This window comes from Ciona robusta, chromosome 4, assembly GCF_009617815.1.
Source record: "Ciona robusta chromosome 4, ASM961781v2".
Taxonomy (NCBI): domain Eukaryota; kingdom Metazoa; phylum Chordata; class Ascidiacea; order Phlebobranchia; family Cionidae; genus Ciona; species Ciona robusta.
In genome coordinates this window covers 6,860,916-6,878,597 of record NC_143238.1, presented here as the reverse complement: position 1 = coordinate 6,878,597, position 17,682 = coordinate 6,860,916, and the positions used below count along the sequence as shown (strand labels likewise).

General features: G+C 35.7%; 2 protein-coding genes across 2 annotated transcripts; both read right to left on the bottom strand.

The window, feature by feature from the left end:
- Positions 1 to 24: 24 nt before the first annotated feature.
- LOC149737191 (uncharacterized) lies at positions 25 to 5,633 on the bottom strand. Its single transcript, XM_089876026.1, has 6 exons — positions 5,227 to 5,633; positions 4,387 to 4,559; positions 3,855 to 3,984; positions 1,936 to 2,352; positions 1,604 to 1,736; positions 25 to 981 (listed from the first exon to the last, which is right to left on the bottom strand). Exons 1-6 carry the CDS (start codon positions 5,312 to 5,314, stop codon positions 819 to 821), a joined length of 1,104 nt encoding a protein of 367 aa, XP_089732152.1. The 5' UTR covers positions 5,315 to 5,633; the 3' UTR covers positions 25 to 818.
- A 773-nt stretch (positions 5,634 to 6,406) lies between these two features.
- Positions 6,407 to 17,672, bottom strand: LOC149737190 (uncharacterized). Its single transcript, XM_089876000.1, has 21 exons — positions 17,499 to 17,672; positions 16,888 to 17,021; positions 16,434 to 16,522; positions 15,981 to 16,180; positions 15,617 to 15,772; positions 14,620 to 14,773; positions 14,131 to 14,234; positions 13,732 to 13,807; positions 13,147 to 13,436; positions 12,279 to 12,524; positions 11,663 to 11,908; positions 11,389 to 11,488; positions 11,268 to 11,320; positions 10,955 to 11,014; positions 10,434 to 10,559; positions 9,475 to 9,590; positions 8,754 to 8,928; positions 8,202 to 8,372; positions 7,695 to 7,829; positions 7,173 to 7,238; positions 6,407 to 6,648 (listed from the first exon to the last, which is right to left on the bottom strand). Exons 1-21 carry the CDS (start codon positions 17,544 to 17,546, stop codon positions 6,562 to 6,564), a joined length of 2,832 nt encoding a protein of 943 aa, XP_089732126.1. The 5' UTR covers positions 17,547 to 17,672; the 3' UTR covers positions 6,407 to 6,561.
- Positions 17,673 to 17,682: the final 10 nt, after the last annotated feature.

Below are 17,682 nucleotides of genomic sequence, written 5' to 3'. Positions count from 1 at the left end.
ATTAAATGAAAAAAAAACAACCAATAACTTACATTTTGTTTATTACAAGTTCTCGTAAAAAAATTCTCGGTCATAAATAACCCTTTATAAACAATGTGCATTTGTGCAGACATTAGTAGTTGTGTTCGAAAGTGTTAGTATTAAGTATTTCATCATATACAGTAATCTCACTACAGTTTTAACCAATTAAAAAATTTAAAATTGGTCTTTATTTAGTTGGAAATTATACAAAAGTTGAGTTTAGTGTTAGATAGATTGTGTTTTTAGCCATTTTTTTGCAACATGGTAGTTTTTTTTACACAGTGTATCGTTTCAAGGGAGAGTAAATGTTACAAGTTTTTGTAAAATGGAGTAAATGCATCAAGAAGAAGGCGGATTGAATATTTACATTTCGGGTTTTCAAAACAAATTTAAATAAAAGTAGGAACTTTGGTAGGTATCCAATATCTATCTACGAGGCAACAGGTAGAAAACATAATATTTTGACATTTTTTGCATAAAAAGTTCAAATTTGACTAAAAATTTAGGGTGCATTTATCTAAAGGTTTGCCTAACTTATCTGCAGTGATGTAATTAATACATCTGTGACATCATAACTTCATTATGTTGTCATAAATTAAGAAATTACATTATACAATTTGTCTGTTAAACAATCAGTTTCAAAAAAATTGAAAAAGTATTATAATTGTTAACACACAAAAAGTAAAAAGATTCATTCTTAAGTAATACAGATGTTCCAAGCATCACCATTATAGCAACTGACACACAAGCTTACACACAAATACAAAGGGAACATCTTGAAAAAAAAACGGGAACTTTTAAAAGCTGTAAGCTGAAGCATTACATTCAGCATCACAATCGTGACAAAGTTTTTCACGAACTACACAATCACGATCACAAGTTTCGGGATCATTTAATAAACCTTGCTTGGAAGTGTCTATACTAACATAACAAACACAAGGCTCTGGTTGCATGCGCCGCCTGTGGGAAACAATGATATAAAGTTAAAAGTGAAATCTAAAGTATATTCTATATTTCATAAATATGAAAGCTACATTATATTGAATATATAGTATGGTAAAATTTCTCCTTCATATAAAAGTAATGTCTTGGAAAAATGCTGCAATTAAAGATAAGAATGAATGCAGAACATTCACGATAGGTTAATTAAATCAAGTTGGACATTTGTGGAAAATAAAAAAAGGCAATCTGCTTAGTATAATATATGAAAACTGATACAAGCGGGGCAACTTGTAAGCAGGCACGGGGTGTGTAAAACATAACACCCGTGTTGTCGTTGCCCCGCCATGCGAGGATAAATAAGTTACATACATGGTAACTCGTAAGCGGGAATGGAGTGTGTAAAACAGAACACCCGTGTTGTTGTTGCCCCGCCATGCGAGGATAAATAAGTTACATACATGGTAACTCGTAAGCGGGAATGGAGTGTGTAAAACAGAACACCCGTGTTGTTGTTGCCCCGCCATGCGAGGATAAATAAGTTACATACGTAGTAACTCGTAAGCGGGAATGAGGTGTATGAAACAGAACACCCGTGTTATAACGACTGTCATACACCTGATCCATAACTTTACCAACTTACCTTATTCTGTGCCTTCTTTTTATTAACACAAGCAAAACAACTGCAGCAAAAACAAACACAGCAGAGATACAAAGTATTAACTTTTGATGAAATGATATTCCTGCTACAAAACTTTCATTTATCTCAGTGGTATCTAAAAATAAATAAAATACGCAGAAAGAAGTATAACTCAAGTTCAGAAGATACAGATTTAAGGCTCGACGCTATTGTGGCTGTTTGTCCTTGGGCAAGACACTTAACTGTAATTGCTACAAGCATCAATTTGTGGCCGCTTATGAGTTCCCTAAATTATCAGCCATACATTCAAAGTAAACGAAAATTAGAAATCTTACCAGTTTTAAAATCTACAGTGTCGTCTTTTACAGGCTTATTAATCTTCTGTAATAACTCTGTGTTGTTCTGTCTAAGTGGGTTTAAAATGATGCTGTTTATCAACGCAGGTGTTGTGGTAGTGGTGTGTGGGGTAGTTGTAGATAATGTTTTGGGTAGTGCTTTTGTAGTTGGTCTATTTCTTGTGTCTAGTGTTGTTGCTGTAGGTACAATTGTTGTTGTTGTGTATTTTGTAGTTTTTGTCACTGTAGTTGTTATTGTAGGTACTGTTGTAGTGGTTGTAGTTGGAACTGTTGTTGTTGTCGTTGTTGTTGGTGTTGTAGTTGTTGTTGTAGGAACTGCTGTTGTTGTTGTGCTTGTTTTTGCTGCTGTTGTTGTCTTCAGTTCAATCAAATTTTGAACCAAACTATTTTTTTCAGCTGGAGAAGAAAAGAAATAAATTTCAATAAATATTGAACGTTTAACAAAATAATTTGTAACCTTACTTGTTATGCTGTAGATATTAATCAAAGGTTACTAAGTAACTAATCATCAACGACACACAACACTTGAACTATTTATAACAGCCTTTCCAAGAACCTTTAATCATCAACCAACCATACAAAGCTAGTGTTTTCAATGTGAATTTACCACAAATAAACTAGGGTTAATTTTTTAAAACTTGGTAAATATGGAAAATTTATTTGAACATGAATTTTACAAAGTTGAGAATTACTAAAATAAAAATTGCCACAAAAACCTGTTAGTCAAATACAAAAGTAAAATAAAAAGAAATGTAACATAAAATAGGGTTTCTAAATAGATCTAAGGCAACTCAATTCATGCGTAATTGATCTAAAAATAACAGCCCATTTGTTAAATTTGAAATATATATATATATAATAAAAAGATAATGTTCCTAAATGGAAAATAGGGTATCGCAAAAATAAACTAAAAGGTCTCAATTTACATATAAGAACTGATCTGCAAACGTGAGACAAGGTCAAACACAACTTATTCAATGTGGCGTGACAAACTGAATGTGTTGTTTTAGCATTTGTGGGATCAGTAAACCTTATCTGTGACGCTGTGGTTAGAGTCCGTGGAACTAAAACCATTGTGGCAAGATAATATCCATTATTTGTAATAATCTAAATGATATTTTGATATGCACAATGTCATTATATAAGGAAATCTAAATAGCTGTGAATGTTTGAAAATCATGGAAAACATACCACTGTACCAGACGAATTAAACTTGTTACGAATGAAACTACTTCTGTAATTTTCCATAACGTAACAAGCCATTTATTATAATCAACCAAAACAATTCATCCGAAACAATGGCGCTGAGAAATGAGAAGTAATATTTCAGTCACCAAATTTGTTTTTTTAAACAATTTGCTAATTAAGTAAAGCATTAAATGACTCTTACGAAAAAAACATTAAAAATATGTAGCTTCCATAGCTCCCTTAGACAAACAAGTTCCCAGCCGTGATATAAACCATTTGGTATTCTGGTCTATATCAACACCAAGTCCCTTTTTTCCTGATTTGATGATTCATTGTGATAAGCAAACCTTCTATGTGCATAGTATCATGAGACCCTAACCCCTGATGTTTGAGGGTAACAAAGCCTAACCCACTATCTAAATAAAGGATATTGGCTTTGATAAGAATATCCTTGATGTAAATCTGCCTAGGAATATGCGGGATTAATTATATTTCTTTTATACACATATTTTGTTAGGGGGTAAATTCTTTTGGAAAGTTTAATTCTTTATATATTGCTAATACCCTTCTCTTTACCTTTGCTAAATTTTTAGGAGATTTCTAGTTAGCAAACTAAAACTATACCGTATTATTACCCTTAGTCACGTTTTTGTCACTAAATCCAAATAATTTAAGTTCTAGAACCAAACCAGCAAAAGTTTAATTCTTACCTGTCAGAGTAAACTCAGAAAACCAAGATATTTTGGAATGCGACTTCACCCCGTTACTTGTTGTTCCTGCATAATTCCTGCCACCGGAGGGATTGATATGAACGTTCAATAAACCCCCTTCATCTGAGTACTGTAATATTATGTTAGATTAGAATTAAATGAATGATACTTGTTTTATCCTAGGGTGGTGGGGCAAAAACACACAGGTGTTTTGTTTTTATACACCTCATGCCTATTTATAAAGGCTACGAGTTAATTTGAACAACACATTAAGAACCGCTGGGTTGGAGCTACCACCGTTAAGTGTCTTGACCAAGAACACACTCGCCCACAAGGTTAGCAGCCAGACCCTAAATCATTAACTTCTTAGCTAGAGGCAGATGCGCTAACATGCCACTCCGCTAAACTTGACTGTTTAAATAACATTGGCAGAGTGCAGGGAAGTGTTTTCCGCGTCACTAAGTGTATTTACGAATACATAAACAACAACATGCCAAAGATTTTGAATATAAAACAATATAGTAACACTTACAATTATTCCATCATGGATACCAGCACAACATATACTTGAATACGAAGTGTATGTGTGGGTTCCTGTCACCCTACATTTATCAAGGTTACATTCAGGTGGGCATCTCACTTTCTTGCTGTGATGTTTAAAATATATGGATAAGGATTGTGGGGAGTCGCCACATGTGAGGTTTCCTGTAAAATATTTGCGATGACAATGTTTGTATATTCAAATATTTTTTCTAATTATCTGTTCAAAAACGAAGATCATATTATTTCAAAACAAACCAAAGGGAATCAACAGCAAAATGACAGGTATTGAAATATAATACGAGCTCAGGAAATAAAAACATTAACAAGCACAGCTCAATGCAACATACGCGCATAACGATAGCAGCATCATGTCCTAAATCCATATACACTGGTGGGCTACAGGCAGACATGCTAACCACTACTATGTGTCAATGAGCAAGACACTTAACGAATGACAAACCCTGATTATGTCTTGCCATATGGTAGACAAAACACAGTTAAAAACGCAAAAACTAAACTCGACGATGCTACCATTGTTGGCGTATGTGTCATTGGGCAAGACACTTAACGGCAATTGCTCCAACCCAGTGGTCACTAATGGGTTGTCTGAATTATCAGCCATACATAAAAAAAATAATCACCCACAAAGTAACATACATGGTAACTCATAAGCTGGCACGAGGTGTTAGACCCGTTGATAACGACTATTGTTTTCCGGCCACGCGAGGATAAAGTAAGTTACACATTACACATCTCTAGGTTTATAATATACTGGGACAGGTATTATAAATACCTAATACAAAAACAGCCAAAACTAAAATTAACTTACTTATTTCTTCAGTAATAATTCCGGTCACAAAACAACTGATGCACAATGTACAATACAGGTATTTATAAATTGATTGTGACTCCAGCATATTATGTACATAGCAGCACCTGTGTTCTACCTAACTAATAACTAACAAAGAAATTTTATGATAATCATTTATTAGCCCTAGGCATATTAAAACATCTTATAGGCTAAGCAAATACACAAAATCGCTTGTAATACGGTTAAGTAGTTGTATAAACTTGTACCACGCTAAATTGACTTAGCAATAAACTGCGCACAAAAATAATATCGGTCATAATTTAATCGTATCTGTTTGTTTATATACGTGAACGAATATCTTGTGTACTACCACAGCAAGCTGTTTATGGCCAATTTCCTGCGTGTTTGAAATGAACTGCTTATCCTGCGTACGTGATATATTCTAGCGTCTGTTAGATTAAGTAGTTTGGCTCGCTACTACTACGCGTGTGCGTCCTTCACGGTTTGCCGATGTTTAAAGATATACTATTACCCAAATAAAGATATACTATTACGTAAGCGTGACGTAGATATTACGTCTTGTACGCCTAAATGACGCAGTAACTGTACAGGCTATTTTACTTTAAAAAAACAAAATGCCACGAAAAACTGCCGTATTTATAGATAAGAATATTCTCTTTACGATTAAGAGCACAATACACAACGGGTTAAAATTGAATTGTATTGACATTTGTAAAGCATAATAAAATCAATATGCAACGTAAACACATCGTATTGTCATATCAAAACCAGAACACTGTTGACGTATGGTCGTGACAGACGCGATGATGTTGTACTGAAGGTTTGAATAAAAGAAATCAAAAGTCATGTCTGCTTATCCACACACTGCACTGGCTTTAGCAACTCGACTGTGGGCATGGGAGTGGCAACCATGGATAAGTCACTCAAGTTCCCACCCACGAAGATATAAATGACCAAACCAACCAAACATCATGTCTGCTTATCCACACACTGCAATAGCTTCAGCAGCTCGACTGTGGGCATGGGAGTGGCAACCATGGATAAGTCACTCATGTTCCCACCCACGAAGATATAAGTGACCAAACCAACCAAAATTCCTGTCTACTTATCCACACAGTGCAAAAGCTTCAGAAGTCCGACAGTGGGCATGGGAGCAGGCACAAAATATAACTGCTACTTTAATTTAGTGCATTTTTATTGCGACCAGTACCGGCTTTTAAATAAAATAGCTAAAAATACAGCATTGCTATAAAACACTATAAAATGCATATTAATAGGATAGTACCATGACGTAAATATATGAAAGCAGCACAAATAAAATCGGAATGTTAATTAAATTGTCTCCTCATTGGATGTGGATTCGTTCTGCAGTTTAATTATTTCTTTACAAGCGTGCATAACTTGAGGATGTAAGTCGCCCTGGAAGAAATTTGTTTTAGTTTATTTGTCAGGCACCATGACACAGTGGTTCCTACCCCCGCCTCTTACACAGAGGTATTGGGTTCAAGGCCTCACACTACTCCCATTGTTGCCGCGCCACACAAAATGTTATATTCATTTTTTACATTTCATATTGACAAAATAAAAATATCCCCAAAAAATAATTAGCCACAAAGTAACATACATGGTAACTTGTAAGCTAGCACAAGGTGTTAGACCCGTGTGATAACGACTGTTGTTTTACATTCATTCATTTTGATATGGAATGGCAGTAAAAATGTTAAAATTCCAAAAATAATGAAAATTGGTTTGACACTTGCATACCCTAGGGAACTAGGTTCAATAACCAGGTTCATATAGAACAGACTATACACCCAACAAATACTCTTGTTTTCTGTAGCTTAAGTAATAAACAAATCCTTGGAATAGAATGTATATTATATAGTTGAGGTGGTAGCTAGTGGCTTAAAAGATACATTGACAAACAAAGATGTTTAACCCACCTTAGCAGCTCGTAGTAAATGGCGTCGATACACTGATATGGTTTGGTTGTATTTTCTTTCAGATTCCTACAACAACATGAACAATTTAGCTACAGACACACAAACAAGCACAAATACAAAACATACTTGTTTTCTTTCCAATCCTACAACTTTGTGAAGGCATTTCTATCACATAAGTTACTCTCAGTATAAAAGTAAACTAAACTCAAAACTGCGTTATAACTTTCTAAACTGTATTTATAATTTATTCTTCTCTGTTAAACTAATAACCCTTTTTGTCGGATAATAGGCCAAGAGAGATCCATATCCTAGGTTTCTAACTACCCATGGCATACAGTAAGACCACACCCATATTAAAATATTCTTTTTGCCGGTTCATCCAGCTAACTATATGTACTAAACCAGTTTACCACAACACCTGTATTACTACTCACTTTCAAAATTACTGTTTTAATAATCTATAACTAATACCACTCTAAGATCTAGAAAAGTAGTCAATGATGTCACAATGGTTATTGTTACCTGAATATGCAGACAAAGGGTTTCCAATTGTTGGTTCATAGAGTTTATTTTCTCATGTTCAACTTTGCCGTATTGTAAATCAAGTGAGGCCAGTTTTCCATTCAATTCCTTTATGTTGGCTCGCAAGCTAGATACCTGGGAGCAATATTATGTGTGTGAACATATTGTAGTAACTGGAGCAGCCTTGTAGACAATATTATGGTTCAAGGTGTTCCATTCACTAATTTTAATAACAACCGAAAGTCATGCCTGCTTATCCACACACTGCAATAGCTTCAGAAACTCGACTGTGGGCATGAAAGTGGCAACCATGGATAAGTCACTCAAGTTCCCACCCACGAGGATATAAATGACCAAACCAACCAAAAGTCATGCCTGCTTATCCACACACTGCAATAGCTTCAGAAACTCGACTGTGGGCATGGGAGTGGCAACCATGGATAAGTCACTCAAGACCCCACTCCTGACCGCACAGAAACAACAAAAATCATAAAACACAAAACTTACTTCCTCGGAGAGCTCCGAACATCGTTGTTTCGCTTCAGTGAGTTGCTGTCGCGCCTGATTGCTCTCAACCTCGTTCTCTTTTTTCTGGTTCTCGAACTTCCCGAGCTCCTGTCCAAGCTCCGCGATTTTTGCCTCGCGTTGATTTCTTTCAACTCGTAGTTCACTCACCATCTATGACATCATAAGAGAAGTTGCAATGCCATAATAACATGATTGACGCATCATAATAGACATTTCTATCTAACTGCAATGGCATTGACAGCACATATAGGAACATAAGGGGCGTGTGTGACATAACTTTTGAAACAGGAACAACATCATGTTTTAGCTTGTTGAATTTTGATTTAAAATTTGTGGGAATTAAACTGAGGTACTACAGCTTGGTTATTGGACCAATTGTGGTCTAAATTGAGGTCTCATTGATGTCACACAGCAAGAACTTACCCATATACAAGAGTACAAAATAACCACAGAACATTACTTTGATTTTCTAAACCTAAGATCACACAAATATAGAAAAAGTTTAAAAGTTAAACAAAAACCCTTTATTACCTTTTCACTTTCTAGTAGCTTGTGATTGGCCGATTCAAATTTAACCCTCGCATCCTCGAGCTTTGATTGGAGGTCAGCCATCTGTGACTTGAGCAACTCCTCCCCTTCTTCCCACATCTTCCTTGCTTTCTTCTGATCCTCGGATAAATCAGATTTTAATCCTTTCATCTTCTCCCTGGTAATTGACAATGGTGCAAAATGTGCCTGTTTTCGATTCTGTCAGCATCGACCAAATTTTGGTTAAAAAATCTGAAATTTATTTACTTTGCTGGCTGAATTTTTGATGGTAAATTAGGTTTGGGTTTAAGGTACTGGGTTCAAACCCACACACCTGAATAACGAACACTCAGGTTTGCCGGGAGTTCGTCAATTTTACACGAGGTATTTCATATCTTATACTACTAACTGTGAAGGGTTGTGGAAAATTATGGCAGACTAAAAAGATTGGCAAGCAAAAAGTTTGGAAGGTCTTGGAATAAATTAGGAGCATATGCGTGGCTCAACGGTAAGGTACTTGCACCAAAGGATACCGGGTTCAATGCACAGCACTGATGCGATATGTGTATGTGGCAAGAACTTTATGAAATTGCTCCAACCCAGCGGCCACTAATGAGTTGTATCACCCTGGGTGTTAATGTGAAATGCCAACTGTAACAAAACCTTAGGTCCCATGATACAGAACCTCACCCACATGGAATAAAAATGTGATTCAATGTTTTACCTTAACTTTGTATTCTCATATTTCTGTTCTTTGAGCAGCGTGTGCCATTTCTTCTCATCTTCAATATAACGGAGTTCTCGCTCGTGCCAACTTTCCCTTGCGTCTTGTGCTGTTGCCTGTGTTGGATATAACTTTGTATGTAACTATAGTTTATTTATCAATGTATGATTAGGGGAATGTATCATGATGTTGTACTATAGTAAATATAAAGTACTGCAGTTTGTAGCGTAAGTATTAATGTATGGTTCTATTTCTATATATGTATGTAACTATAGTTTATACATCAGTGTATGATTAAGTGTATGTATCATAACACTGACTATAGTATATGCATCCAACTATAATGTACATACCAATACCAATGTATGTTACTGGTGGTAATATATGTAACTAGTCCATGCACGGATGTATTGTACCTAAACACACGTATATAACTATATATAGGGGAATGTAATGGTCAGTAATCAATATGTATCTAATCCTACACAATAATTAGGTACATTAGCAACTGGTATGCAGCTTCGTAATTATCAACGTATGATAGCGTTTGCCGGTCTTTTACGATACCATTAACATATTTGACACAGCATATTTGATAGTTAGTACTATGTATGCACAAAGACTTCAATTTGTTTGAATTACCCTACAACTCAAACATTCCATACTAGGTGTGTGTGTGTTTGTGTGTTGCGTGTGTATGTGTGGTGTTCAAACACATTGAATGGTTCATTACTTAATGTGTGGTTGGGCAAAGTCAATAAACTATAAAGGAATGTTGATAACCTTCAGTATACTATAGCAGATGTTTTGTGTCTACTATTTTACGCACTGATGATGCCAACAGTTTATGAATAAAATCTTAATTACGAATATCAAGGTTACAATTATTGAATATAAACTCATTTAGTCTTATTAATCCTCAATTATGACATAAATAGGACTATGACATCACAACCAACCTTTGTGACTTGTAATTCTAATTCTAGTTTCGATTTTTCTTGTCCAAGTTTTTCGCAATCTTCTTGCGAATCTGTAACTTTTTGTCGCAAAATTTCGATTTCATCTTTTTGCTGAGTCAGCTGTTTCTGTGGTGATAGATGTAACATTAGGGGCGTGACAATAGACATAGCTCTATTTTTAAACAGGGGAGACACCACTTGTTTCAGCATGCCAGTTTTATGATTAAAACAGATTTTAACAAATAAATATAACATTCTAATACAAAATATTAGTGTAACACCAAAAAGGCATGACAGTGAACACATTATCTCTGGTACAACACATATTGTAATACATAGGTCTAATAAGTAAATAGTTGTTATTTAAATTAAACACACACCAGAAGATCCATTTACTAGTATATGTTATTATACAGCTTCTAAATTACTAATACAACTATCCTAATTTTCATGACATTTAAATAAAATAAATTCTCTCTTATTTTAATATCTTCTTCAATATAAATTAACACCAGACTCACATTTAAATCATTTAATTCAAGTTTCTTTTCTTCAAGTGTTTCAACTTTCTTAATCTTTCCCTGGTTTGAAGGTTTTTTAAATAAACTGAAAGGCATGACTAAATCTATGCAAAAATATCAACAAATATACAAAAGTAACATTTTTTGTTATTATAAATGTAACAATGGCTATTCATTAACAAACAAGCACTTTTACTGACTTAACAATCACTTTTAATACATCATAAACATTCTTGTTAAATTTTTATGAAGTAACAATTACTTGATTATGACTTAAACATCAACCATTATGACATCATAGTTAAACACAAACCTGTCTCAACTGATGAATTTCTTGAATAATAAGATTCAGATTTTCTTCATAATCTGTAAATGGATTAAAATCATGGAGCCTGAGGCAAAACCACATAATTACAAGTATGTATTAATCATACCATCACTTATTTCATTCAATTCAACTTTTTGCAGCGATTCTTCCAGCAGGTCATGGAAATATGAGATTTCCATTTCTTTTTCCTCAGAAACACGGACATTCTAAAACAAAAATTAATATTTTGGTTTCTTTAAATTGAATTTTACAAATGTTTAATCTTTTTATGTTCAAACTTTGAAATCTCAGAACTTATGGCGTGCCTTGTTGTAGGACGTCAGCCATACAGAATAGAAATCATAATTCCATATTTTTTTAAACGTTTAAACTGTATTTACCTCCTCAGCCAGTTGTGTAGATTTCGTTTTTAAATTTTCCATTTCTTTATTTAATTTCTCAATTTCTGCTTCATTCTGTTTGTTAATGCAGTGTTGCGCTTCTAATTTCTGCCGTTCAGCTTTTGCAGTGTTGACCAAGGATTTTTGTTTCTCATTAGAATTTTCTAATTCCTGACTAAGCAGTTTTTGTCTTTGTTTTGCCTCTTCCAATTCCTGAGCCAGCGACTTGTTTTCCGTTTTCAGGGACTGTAAATAAGTAATGTTTATGAAAATATATGATGTCTATGTAGGTATAGCAGGCATTATTGTTCCAGCACCGTGACTTAGTGGTTGGAAACTTGCATTGTAACCGAAGGATACCGGGTTCAATGCTTGGTACTGAAAGACCTGGGTGTTGGGGTAATGGGTTTATGGGCAACTCTGCACTAAATCCCAGGTCCCATGGCGTGCCTTACTGTAGGACCTCACCCATATACAATAGAATGTGCATACATAATGTTGGGGTAATGAGTCAACTCTGGTCTAAACCCCAGGTCCCATGGCGTGCCTCAAATTCCACATTTGTTCTAAAATTAAAATTCCATATTTGTTTTGAAATCTTTAACCCACAATTTACCTCTTCATCCAGTTGTGTAGATTTTATTTTCAAATTTTCAACTTCTTTATTTAACTTCTCAATTTCAGCTTCATTCTGTTTGTTAACGCAGTGTTGCGCTTCTAATTTTTTCCGCTCAGCTTTTGCAGTGTTGACCAATGATTTTTGTTTCTCGTTTGACTTTTCCAATTCGTGATTAAGAGATTTTTGCCTTTCTTTTGCATTTTCCAAATCATGAGTCAGCGATTTATTTTCTGTTTTTAGCGACTGTAAGAAAGTGTTTATGAATATATATGATGTCTATGTGGATTCTATGCCTAATACTGATAAGCCTATGTGTCCTTATGCAAGACAATTAACGAACATTGCAACCCAGTGGTCACTAATGGGTTGTAGGTGTAGCCTTATGGGTTAATAAGCCAACTCTGGGCTAAGTCTCAGGTGCCTAGTGTGCCTCACTGTGGGACCTCACCCAGTCACACATATAGAATAGAATGTGCATATACAAGGTTTGGGCAATGGGCCAACTCTGGCCGAAACCCCAAGTCCCATGGCATGCCCGACTGCAGGACCTCACCCATATAGAATAGATTGTGCGTATACAATGTTGGGGTAATGGGAAACTCTGGCCCAAATCCCAGGTCCCATGGCGTGCCTCACTGTAGGACCTTACCCATATAAAATAGAATGTTCATATAAAATGTTGGGGTAATGAACCAACTTTAGTCTAAATTTCAGATCCCATAACATTCTACACAATAGGACCTTTATATAGAACAACAACCAGTGCCTTAACCTCACCAATATCAAATAGAATGTACATTAACAATGTTGAGGGAATAGGCCTAGTACCCATGACATGCCACCCATGCATAACAGAACCCCCCACCTGCACCAAAGCTTCACTTTTCTCGTTCGATCGTTTCAAAGCTTCCACCTCCTTCATAAGCTCCTTAACCTCCACTTGTTCCACCACCTCACGCTCCATGGTTTTCGAACGATCTAAATTTAGTCGCACCAAACTTGGAGATTGTGTGCGACTCGTCTCTTGAGAGACATCTAGTGAAGACACTGACGCCAGGGTGCTCTTACTGTCGTATAAACTGACTTCACGGTCGTACAGATGGCTCATGTTCTTTGAGTCGTTGTATATTGATAGAGCTGGACCTGATTCAGATTCTGTAAATACAATTTAACTGGTATTAAACTCTGTAGGACCTCACCCATATAGAATCGAATATGCATATACAATATTGGGGTAATGGGCAACTCTGGCCTAAATCCCAGGTCCCATGGCATGCCTCTCTGTAGGACCTCACCCATATAGAATAGAATGTGCATATACAATGTTGGGGTAATAGGCCAACTCTGGCCTAAATCCCAGGTCTCATTGCGTGCCTCACTGTAGGACCTCACCCATATAGAAGAGATTGTTCATATACAACGATTTAATTATTGCAACATAATAACTTACTGGTATCTGGTTGTTTATCCTCCTTAGTTTGCATATTATGATGAGTTCCAACAGCTATTTCATCAATGTAGGGAACCTGGTGTATTGTTTTTGTTACATATAATATACCATGGTAAAGTTCTGCGAATCTGACCTTTATCTGGTCTAGGTCACAATACCCTTTTACTCATAGTCAATATGTCTAACGACGACACGTCATAACCGTATTCACCATAGGAGGCAAACCTGGAGTGACAGGGTGGGCAGGCCAACCCAGGCATTTTCTACACTGCATTAATCAGTAAACATTACAACCAATAAATTAAATTATTTTCACAGAAATAATTACCCCTGCCTGCCATATGTATTAAAAAAGTGTTGCCTATGATGTCATCACCCGCACTATGACATCACACTCACCCCATCCACATGAACAGGAGGGTCAACTTGACTTGACTTGCGTGATGTTTTATTCTCAGATGGTGCGTTCGATGACAAGATGCTACTCGTGCTTAAACGGGAATCTGCAAAGAGCAGTTATATGGATAGTGCGGAATAACAATACATTATTGGAACTGTCCTGGCTAATATAGATTATGTATTGTTTGGTAGAATCTATATGTAGTGGTATACTGGTATGGACGTTATGGGTGGCTGAGGTGGTTTGTCAATAACCTTTGAAACAGAAGTGACATGATTTTTAAAAAAATCAGTTTTCTCCTTTTAAACAGATTTTACTCTGTGTTTTATCAGTCTCACCCAAGATTTCACTTAAAAATTAAAAAAAGACAAAAAATGCTGCCATTGTTTTCACAGGAAAGGAGATATAATGGAGATATATTCCTTCCTACTTTACAAAACTTTAACGCCTATACATATATATGTATTCTACTACCAAGCTACTCCCACCTCTGTCATTCTTCTTAGCAGCGTCGGTTAGTTGCATAATATGAAGGACATCGACCACTCCTCTTCGTGATCTGCTCCTCGCAACATCCAGTGCGTTCCTCCCGTCCGTGAGGGGTGTCGTGTAACTCGCCCCGTTCTCGCACAGAAGCCGAACCTGGGGTTGATATTATGAATAAAACCTGACAATTTGTTGTTGTTAGCATAGAGGGGGCTGGGGTTGCAGGGTAGGCTGCAACCTTGAAAAATCTGCACTGCATTAATTAGTAATCAACCAATGAGTTAAAAAAAAAATCAAAGGATTGTATCTAAGTGTCCCTGCTGTCGAAATAACGATACATTTTTAAAATGCGTTAGGAAAAGTTAGATTTGTTCCAGAGAATTGTGTCTAAGTATCCATGCAATCCATGTAATAATAAAACATAGTTGTATTGATTTATAATCCAGGTACGATGTAATGTTTCATTCATATTTAAAAGATACGCCGCTATAACACAAGTACCTTCGTCATAACAACCCATATTACATAGAGGACCCCTTCAACCACTTGACTTGATTGTCATCGAATGTTATGTCTTCACATTCTACCTTAGTGTTGTTGCATTTGCCTGTCTATTCTCTGATGTCTGAACTTGTTGGCTTCATTTTTAACTATGCTCCTGCTGTGAGAAGATGTCAATAAATCTAACCACAAACTTTAAGCATGAAGCAAAACTTATATCTCCTTTAGACTAATACCCACATATCTAAACATAACTTAAATAAATACCTTTCCTATAAACTTAACTTGGCTGCAAAAGCCTCACTTTTTAACCAACAATCTTTACCGCACTTTTTATCTGTAGCGTATTTTAACAACTGTTGTTTTGTTGTTGATTTTCTTTCTCTTCTGTTTTAAATAACGTGATCTTCTGCCTCGTTTTCGAAAAAATAAATTTATATTTTCTATAACATAATTATTTCCTATTAAATTTACATCCACTTCAAGCATTCAACTTACCACATCTGAATGTCCGGCTTCGGCAGCCAATGTTAACGCTGAGTGTTGTAGTTTGCTTGAATCTTTATGATTGACATCTATTCCACTTTGTATAAGTTCACTACATACATGTAGTTGACCCATAGCTGATGCTACCATTAAGGCAGTTCTGCCCTCCTAGACATTAAAGTGTAGACAATAACAGCATGAAAAGAAGTACTTTTCTATCATTGTAATCCAATTAATACCAAAACTAGCCAAATAAAAACACTTTTTGGTGGATTTTTGGGGAACAAAAATGCATAAAGGTATATTCTGCTTTTTGGTGTAAATTTTCTGAAATATAGTCATTGTAGGTTTTATTATTTAGATATAAAACAATCACCTTATCCAGACAATGTATGTTGATTCCATTGGCTTCTTCAAGTAACTTGACGCACTCCAAGTGACCTTCGAATGCAGCAAAATGCAAAGCAGTGCATCGATTAGCGTCTGCTGCGTTCACATCAACGGTGCGGGACGCAAGCAGCTTCAATGTCGCCCCCTTGTGACCATAACGAGCGCTCGCGTGCAAGGGAGTGGCACCTGTAAAACACAGATGCGTTAGTATAATATAAAATACATATTTAGACATAATTTAAAATAATAGTCCATTGAACCAACAACAACCCTTGTAAATTAAAAACAGCTGCTAAAACCTGCTTTACTCCTACAAAGGTGAAGTGACAGGCCTAGACCTGAAGGTTCCGGCTATAGTTTGGCACTTAGCCATTTTCAATACTGTAATGCAAAGTTAAACCATGACTAAATTACTCCAAACATCTTACACATAACTGACCTGTTACATCACGAATAGCAACATTAGCTTTGTGAGCAAGCAAAACATTCAAGCAATCGTCTAATCCTTTAGCAGCAGCGTAATGCAGCCTGTATCAAGCATAAAGTACATAAATTGGTAATTATCCTTAACAGGTCAAATAAACAGTCTTGTCACAGTGTCGGTATAACATAGGTGTACTGTTAGGGGTTGTAAGGTCTAAGACAGCTTTTAGCCTGTTGTAATTAAACAGGTGGATCCAAAGTTTATTATATTCACCACATTAATTAATGAGATTCCCTATATTTGAAAACTATGAGTGTAACTGTATTTTAACAATGTGACCCCAGATTTTACCCTGCTGTTAGGTGTCTATACAAACGAGCAGAGCCAAAGTATATTGCATTCACCACATTAATCAATGAGGTCCCAAGTATTTTAACAATGTTATGTTACGCTTATGATGTCAACTTACACCGAATACCCAACACTTGGGCACATTTTATTCACGTTTACGTTTTCATGTTTAGCGAGCTTTGACGCAAGTTTCGCCGGTTGATTGACAGCTACTGAATGCCATATACGCTGGTCAACTTTGCTCCAATCATCCTAAACAACAAATGTTTTTCATATTGGTATATAGAAGTTGTAAGTTAGGTTTTCTGTTTCATACACCTCGTGCTGCTTACGAGTTATCACGGATGTCATTTTGTGGGTGACTATTTTTGTATGACAGACAATTCGAACAAGGTAAAGTATTCACTGGTTTGGAGTCTTTGGGCCAATCCTGTTATACATTTATATATGTCTTAAAGACACACAAATACACCAACAAGAGTGACAGTCTGGAGATTTGAACCGGTCTTTTTTTGGTTATAATGCAAATTCCACAGTGATACAGCTAGTGGTTTAAATTTTGGTTATATTATTATATTTTATTTAATCTTACAGATACAGCAATATAACTTGCTGCAACAACCGATATATATCTATATGACATGACAAGTATATACAAACACAATTGCCCATATTTGGATAAATTTAATTCACTAAACAATAGCAACAATAAATACACATCACACGTACCTTGCTTGTTGTTGCAGGTTTCCTAAGCTTTGCTTTGATGCTTCTCATTTTACTTGACTTTAATAATAACTATTTATTCATATCGTGTTCATACTTGCAACATGTTTACCACCCTCGTTCAGAAACCGCAACAGCAAATTCCAAAAATTCCCTTTACATTTGTTTACACACATAAAAACACTAT

Excerpts from the sequence above, each read along its gene's own strand:
- LOC149737191 (XM_089876026.1), bottom strand. The coding sequence starts at position 5,314 with ATGCTGGAGTCACAATCAATTTATAAATACCTGTATTGTACATTGTGC. Across the intron at positions 4,560-5,226 it reads AATTATTACTGAAGAAATAA|GAAACCTCACATGTGGCGAC; the intron begins GTAAGTTAATTT and ends AATATTTTACAG. Across the intron at positions 2,353-3,854 it reads TTCTGAGTTTACTCTGACAG|CTGAAAAAAATAGTTTGGTT; the intron begins GTAAGAATTAAA and ends TTTCTTCTCCAG.
- LOC149737190 (XM_089876000.1), bottom strand. The coding sequence starts at position 17,546 with ATGAGAAGCATCAAAGCAAAGCTTAGGAAACCTGCAACAACAAGCAAG. Across the intron at positions 7,830-8,201 it reads GTTCGGAGCTCTCCGAGGAA|GTATCTAGCTTGCGAGCCAA; the intron begins GTAAGTTTTGTG and ends TATTGCTCCCAG. Across the intron at positions 6,649-7,172 it reads ATTTACTACGAGCTGCTAAG|GGCGACTTACATCCTCAAGT; the intron begins GTGGGTTAAACA and ends AATTTCTTCCAG.